Source organism: Poromitra crassiceps, assembly GCF_964638095.1.
Source record: "Poromitra crassiceps genome assembly, chromosome: 16".
Lineage (NCBI taxonomy): Eukaryota > Metazoa > Chordata > Actinopteri > Beryciformes > Melamphaidae > Poromitra > Poromitra crassiceps.
In genome coordinates this window covers 7911035-7918580 of record NC_139645.1, presented here as the reverse complement: position 1 = coordinate 7918580, position 7546 = coordinate 7911035, and the positions used below count along the sequence as shown (strand labels likewise).

Here is a 7546-nt window from a genome sequence, read left to right as displayed (position 1 = left end):
CTTTTGTCCAGAATCTGTGACTTTGTGAGTCACAAAGCTGTCAGTATTACAACAACCCATGTAATGGGAACATTTATTGATAATAGACTATATATCGACAACATAAGAGTATACAAGAATAAAAAGGCACTTGGACCCACCCCACCCCCCTCCTCCTCCCTGCCAACCCAACTTCAACCAAACTCTATCATAAGCACTGTGGTTTGTGAAAAGTAACAGACCAGATAAAAAGATACAAAACCTGTGACTTCCTCTATTTTCTATTTTCCCCTTACTGAAGTCGTACATTTATACTTTTGTATTTCCTGAACAAAACACATAGTGCAGTGAGTTGCTGGAGTCTTGAGCAGAGCAGGATAGGGCACCCGACAGTAGAGTAGAGCACATCTGAACTGATTCAGGTACACAGCTGATGTGTGGTGAGAAAAACACTGTGATTATACAGCGATGTCTGAGGATCTGTATGCCAAGGTAGACCTCACCAAGAAGGTTAGATGTCAGAGAGGCGAGAAGGAGGAGAGGATTGTGGACATCTATGAGAGCGCAGACACCCTGAGGATTTATGAGAACCCCTCGGCGGAGGAGAGTACACCACCGGACACTACTGCGGGTCAACACCAAAGTAACTATCCATCTATCTATCTATCTATCTATCTATCTATGTATCTATCTATTTTGTGGCAACTAGTGACACATTTTCAGTTTTTGTAATGCGTTACATTTTAAAATTAGAATGTTGTTTCTTTTTCTGTGTGGAGTTTGCATGTTCTCCCCGTGCCTCCCGGGGGTTTCCTTCATATAGGAACCCCCTCACCAAAACATGCAATATCCTGGTTGCTGAAGTGGTGCCTCCTCTGGTCGTTAGGGGCGCCTGTTCGGAGGGAGGGGAACTGGTTGGAATAGCATGAACCTCCCACGTGCTATGTCCTAGTCCATGGGCCAGAGCTCAAAATTTCACTTGTCGGTACCACTCAAGGTGGCAAAACTTGCTTATGATTTTTGATAAGACACATGTCTGTAGATGATATTTTGGTATGATAGCCATTCGTGAGTGGTAGCTGTGACACAGTTACCGTGAAGTGAACCACCCCTAAAGCCAATTGCATTTTAGACGCTGGTGCATATCCTGGTTTAGGCTAATGGTCAGGACATTTTTCAATCTTTTGTACTATTGTTTTTGGTCCTATTTTAAAGGGGACCTTAGCTTTCATTTATATGTAAGGCCAGTTGTGATTTTTTTTCTGACAAATATAGAGGTGACTTGAGCTCTTCAATCATCAATGACACACGTTTCCACAATTTTTGCCTAAATTGTGTCATTTCTTTTAGCCCTGCGGCATCAAATAACATCAGAAACACGAAACACAAAAACTGGAATGCTCACAGCACTCGGAAGGGCGTGATTGGGATGGCTTCCCTGATCTGAACCTGAGTGTTCTGTTATTGGACTTCTGTGCTTTAGACATGGATTGGCCATAACAAACACCATGGTCAAGCATAAGGATGCTCATAGGTCTATGGTACCAGAGTATCTTATTGATTGATTGATTGATTGATTGATTGATTGATTGATTGATTGATTGATTGATTGATTGACTTTATGGATATAGCAGACAAAATCCAAGGGATGGGCATCTAAAAGTGTGAACACTTATTTCCAACATGGTCCCTGGTCATACGGTAACACATCACATCAAATAAACCAAATAGAACAATCAACAAAAACACACAAGTTAAATAACCATTACAACGGAAGGCTCGCCTTGCACATTACTCTAGTTTACTCAGCAATAATTTTTTTCAGGTTTTTAAAACCATTTAGAAAATATGCAGATTTAATTCCGTTAGGGATCTTGTTCTACTCCTCTCCACTGGTATAGAGGAATGTACTTCTCCCAACATCTTATGCCCAGGTGGATTATGACATGATGGCATGGCATGGTCACATAAAGAGCCCCCCCTCACAGCGCACATACCGGTATGCAGTATCCAGAATAACTAAGACACATTCACCTGACTCTCAACATTTACAGCACAGCCACCTGAACACTCCAAAGCCAACAGCACAATAACGAGAAATAAATTCACCTGGCTGGATCTCAATACAGGGTCCAAAATTTACTTTTTTGTCCACCAGTCAAATGTCTAGTGAATGTAAAAAATTTACCAGCCACTCAATAGATTACCATTGTGGTTTTTTTGGATGGTGAGTGAAGCAAATCTACCAGCCACTTGCATATATTACCAGCATTTGGCTGCTGGCTGGTGCTAATTTTGGACACTGTCTAAATAACACAGAATTTACAGGTACACTCAATTAAAGCAAAAAGCACAATTACCCTCTAATTGCCCATAAACGTATCGAACATTTTGGTTCTGCCCTTCGCTAACGGGATTCTGGTGACTCGCCCAGCTGGTTGCTCGTGGACCCCTTGCGTGGGATCCTTTGGACAATATCTCTTATGAGCACATAAGCACCTTAAGCGGCTTGTAGCACCACATGGTAATATTGAATGTTGATGTTTCTGTTGTTGTTTTTTTGTTTAATCTGTCCGAGCCTGTTCATGTGTTTTGTTTGTGTACTGTTGAGAAAAAATATATATATATATTGGGGGGGACAACAGAAATAGCGGATGTGATAGATAAAATTATTACATTCCCTAAAAAAAGAAAAGAAAAAAAAGGGGGATCATTTTGTCCTGGGCAAGAGTTTTATTTCAGAGCTCCGGTTTGTTGGATTTAACATCAAATGTCTGTTGTTGACCTAATTGAGGTGTAATTACACCCGCATGCAACATGTTTATTGGTTATCATTTATTTCACTCTGATCAAATTGTTGAATTCAACAGCTATTTTACCAATGCTGGCATTGTGTGTGGTTACTATGGCTGAACAAACAAACTAACATAATGCAACTCACACCATAAGCGAATTTGACCACGGCACGGCATGGTTGTTGGTGCAACCCTTCTGAAACTGCTGATGTCACAACAGTCTCAAGAATTGACACAGAATGGTGCAAAAACAACAACTTTGGTCAGCAGAAAAGTATCTCAGAATGCAACACGTCTGTCACTTTGGTAGCCGGTTAACACAGAGCTGAAAGCTGATACCTACCAGGGTGGGAATTACACGGAGGCCATGGCCTCCATTGCTCCTCCTGTCAGTTGCTTTAAAAAACGTCAGTGGTCTCAGTTTAATGTGCAAAGGATGTGTAATTGGCTCATTTTAACACACATTTCTGAAAAATCGCTCTTCATGATGTCAATAGAGCAATTGCCTTTGTGCCCTGGCATGTGGCCTTGTGCCCTAAAAAAATATGTGACGCTGAAGGCCAGATGGCCTTGCCCCTAAAATGACGAAATTCCCACCCTGATACCTACCCAGTATTAGTCTGGTGTTCCAGTAAAGTGCTCAGTGAGTGTAGCTATAATGCAAGAGCAGCTTCTGCTTTGCCCTTGCACATTCATTGCAGTGGACTCCATTGTGTATTTGAGTTGAGGTTTGCCAAAGTGAAAGGGGTTGGATAATTCAAACAGCACATATTACAGTTTTCATTTTCTAAAAAATATTTACTACTACTGGACTGGTTATATTAGTCGTTTAGCTGCTGCTGGGGGGGGGGGTGTTCAACCACTTTTGCGAGGCACTGTATGCATGTCACATTCTGATTACCCCCTACCAGCAGTCTTATTATCAGAGCTCATCTTGACCAGTTACTTAGAACATTAGAAAATAACATTTGAATCTATAGGACGAAGTATTTCATGGGAATATTAACACAATCACATGTATATATTATTGACCTAATATGAATTAGGATATTAATAGATGATTACAAATGATGTGATCATGCTAGGGGGCACGGTGGTGCAGTCGGTAGCGCTGTCGCCTCACAGCTAGAAGGTCCGGAGTTCGATTCTCGCCTGGGACGCTGTGAGCGCTGGGGTTGTGTTCCCCCCCATATCTTCAGTGCCTACTGCCCAGGTGGGTTATCTCGTCGAAAGGGCCTTTCTGTGTGGCGTTTGCATGTTCTCCCCGTGCTCCCCAGGGGGTTCCTCTGTACATAACCCCCCCACTAAAAACATGCAGAAGATCGTCATCGTCATCCGACCAGTGATGACAACATCCGAAGTTGGTCCCCGGGCACTGGAAAGAAAAAGCGACCGATGCTCCTGGCCTGCCCCCCGGAGGAAAGGACAAGCCTGGATGGGTTAAATGCAGAGGACAAATTTCACCGGCCACCGTCAGCATGAGTGTGTGTTTGTGGCCGCATGCATGTGTTGAAGTGTTCGTGTGACAATAAAAGGCGGGCTTGTCCGTCTACTAACTGTTTAACTGTTATGTCAGCATGCATTTTCAGTTAACTTCTGAGCTGTTCTTGTTGAGCGCAAAGTGGGGGTTTTCTAGGTGTGAAAAGGGCGGAGGTGTTTAGGCCCTTTTGGCAGCAGAGATAGGCAGGTTTCCTCTTGAAGCAAACAGCAGTTGTTATTAGCAGCAGTTGCCTTAAATGAAAGCTAAGAAGGTCCCATTTAAAATAGATTGAAAAAGATTGACAAAAGATTGAAAAATGCCCTGACCATGTGCCTAACCCAGGATATGCACCAGCGTCTAAAATGCAATTTACTTTAGGGGTGGTTCACTTCACAAGCTGGTAACTGTGTCAGCTACCACTAAGGAATGGCTATCATACCAAAATATCATCTACAGACATGTGTCTTATCAAAAATTATAAGCAAGTTTTGCCACCTTGAGTGGCACCGGAATCTGGACTGGCCCATGGACTAGTCCTACCAGTGAAGCTTTCCCTGTCAGGTGAAAAGAAGCGGCTGGCTACTGACCATGTCTCGGAGGAAGCATGGAGCCAGTTTCAGCTCTCCCCAGATCGGCAGAGGGTGGAGCAGAAACCAGGATCTGGGGGGGGGGGGTGTTGGGGGGGAAATAATGTTGTTTATTTTACTTTTAGTTCACATCATCTCGTTTTTGTGAGAGCAAATATGTATTATATAAGTTAAAAAAGAGAGTAGCTCATGACATCTTGTGCAGACATGTCACTAATTTGAAAAGTGTAAGCTAAGTCTGCTTGATATAAATGAATGTCTTACTATTTTAAAAACAGAGCATCTTGCATTGCATCTTAAAACAATGATTGACAGTACACTTGACTGTGAAAGTTGTATTGCTTTCACATGCTTTTGATGTGTGGAAGGCAAAAGTACTCTAACAAGTTTAATATTGTTAGAGCAAGTTTGTACCATAGTACTGTAACATTGTGCCTTACAAATGACTTTTAAAAGCAATGTTCCCCAACACAGTTCATTTGTGTCCACAGTCAGTCCAGTCACTGTAAGTGTGAGCTCAGAAAAGAGGAATCCTTTCCGAGCTGCCACAGTGTTTCTGGGGCTGCTGTGTCTTCTCCTCCTGGCTGGGATCATCGGCCTGGCAGTCCAATGTGAGTTTTCAGTTTGGTGATGCTATTATAGATCGCCTAAATAAGTCATGTGAATGTTATGTGAGACCCCAACATGTCGTTTATCTCCTATGGCAGTTATTCAGGACAAAAACAATCTCCGGGTGGAGAATGCTAACCTGACCAGAGAGAAAGACCAGTTACAGACCCGTTACACCAACCTGACCAGAGAGAAAGACCAGTTAAAGACCAGCTGCAACAACCTGAGAGATATCGTATGTACACAAAGTGAGTCAATTTTGATCATAATAAGTTAAATGATACCATTACACGGACGTCAAAGCATTTCACATAGTTATTATTTTATGTGTGAGTGTGATCATTTAACATGCATGTTTTGTTTTGTTTTGTTTTGTTGTGTTGATTTGTCGCAGACATCTATACTTTTTCGACTAAATTTGACTGTAAGTTGTACTACGTCTCTGATGAGGAGAAAACCTGGGAAGAGAGCAGGCAGGACTGTCTGAACAGAGGAGCTTATCTGGTGATCATCAACAGCAAAGAGGAACAGGTGGGTTTGTGTGTGTGTGTGTGTGTGTGTGTGTGTGTGTGTGTGTGTGTGTGTGTGTGTGTGTGTGTGTGTGTGTGTGTGTGTGTGTGTATGCGTGTGTGCATGTGCGTGTGCGTGTGCGTGTGCGTGAGCATGTGCGTGTGAACATTCTAACCGCGTCTCCACAAACAGGAATTCCTGGTTGGATTAAAGAAGAAGGTGTGGATTGGTCTGACAGACAGAAAGGAAGAAGGGACCTGGAGATGGGTGGATGGATCACGTCTGACCACAGCGTAAGACCTGATCACATTTGTTCTGACTCATTGGTGTGAGACTTCAGAGTCACTGTAGCTACAGTATGGATGATGTCTTCACCACAGGGTTTGACTCCTTGTCCTCCTCTGTTTCAGGTACTGGGGCTCCCGATGGGTACAGGGAGATGCATGGAACCAGCAGCCTGACAATTATCAGAACGAGGACTGTGCTCAGTTGGATTATACTTATAATAACGCTTTGAACGAATGGAATGACCTGTCATGTGACAGCAGGATCGGCTGGGTCTGTGAGAAGGAGGTGTGACAGTTCCTCATTAATAACAGCTTTGTTAAAGCCCCTTGCTAAATATTTACCTACAGTATATGCATTATGGATCAGTTGCTGTTACGGCTGCTGTCTTTCAGTATATAACATGTTGTATGTTGGTCAAACTTTAAAGGGCCATTCCAGCATCATTGCAGTTTGCTCATTTCCTGCCTTCCTTTGCTGTTTTACATCACAGTACAGTTTCCAGTGCTATTAACATTTTATGAGATATTTGCTATTTTCCCTATATTCTTGTTGTTTTTAAAAGTGAATACTTTGAAATAAACGCTGTGTAAATGTAATGAGTTAATCCCAAATATGAGGGTGTCAATATTAAGCCAGAACTGTGTAAAAAATATTGGGTCAGATTTGTCAAAAGATTTCTAATTCACAGAATGTGCTCCTGTCCACAACCAAATGCAGCAAACTTGAATATGATACATACAACAGATACATACCACCCAAGTTGGAAGTGATAGTGATATCCCCCATTTATTCACAAATTGTCAAATCTGCATTCACAAATCTCGCCTGGATTTGTTTGTGATTTTATGTGATTATTCTGGCCTAACCAAACTTTGTTTTCCATAGGTTATTATTTATTTCCCGCCAGAGATCTAGGGATCTTGCTTTGGTTAATTAATAGGGATTCATTAATCATTCTAGTCAAGATCTATGGTTTTGATTGACAAAAGGTGGGTCCTAACATAACCACAGAGGAAATTAGCTATTGGCATTAATATGAAACCGTGACTGGAACTTCTTTCACAATGTAAATATGTATAGGCTGATATTAGTCTGATGCAACTTTGCAAATGTGCCTTCATTCAAAGTGAAGGACTACCTTTCCTGCATGACTGAATCAGACGGAAGTGAATGACAAAACTGATTTGAAATATCTTCAATAATGATGCATGCACTACCATAATAAATATGGTGGGAAATGTCAAAAGAAATCCCAAATCTCATATCACACTGGAATTATGCTTTAATAAAGTCCATGT

General features: G+C 41.9%; 1 protein-coding gene across 1 annotated transcript; it reads left to right on the top strand.

The window, feature by feature from the left end:
• Positions 1-371: 371 nt before the first annotated feature.
• On the top strand, positions 372-6819 carry LOC310790988 (uncharacterized protein). Its single transcript, XM_083652712.1, has 6 exons — positions 372-622; positions 5333-5452; positions 5549-5698; positions 5845-5981; positions 6153-6253; positions 6371-6819. Exons 1-6 carry the CDS (start codon positions 448-450, stop codon positions 6537-6539), a joined length of 852 nt encoding a protein of 283 aa, XP_083508838.1. The 5' UTR covers positions 372-447; the 3' UTR covers positions 6540-6819.
• The last annotated feature ends 727 nt before the right edge of the window (positions 6820-7546 follow it).

Excerpts from the sequence above, each read along its gene's own strand:
- LOC310790988 (XM_083652712.1), top strand. The coding sequence starts at position 448 with ATGTCTGAGGATCTGTATGCCAAGGTAGACCTCACCAAGAAGGTTAGA. Across the intron at positions 5,453-5,548 it reads CATCGGCCTGGCAGTCCAAT|TTATTCAGGACAAAAACAAT; the intron begins GTGAGTTTTCAG and ends CTCCTATGGCAG. Across the intron at positions 5,982-6,152 it reads TCAACAGCAAAGAGGAACAG|GAATTCCTGGTTGGATTAAA; the intron begins GTGGGTTTGTGT and ends CTCCACAAACAG.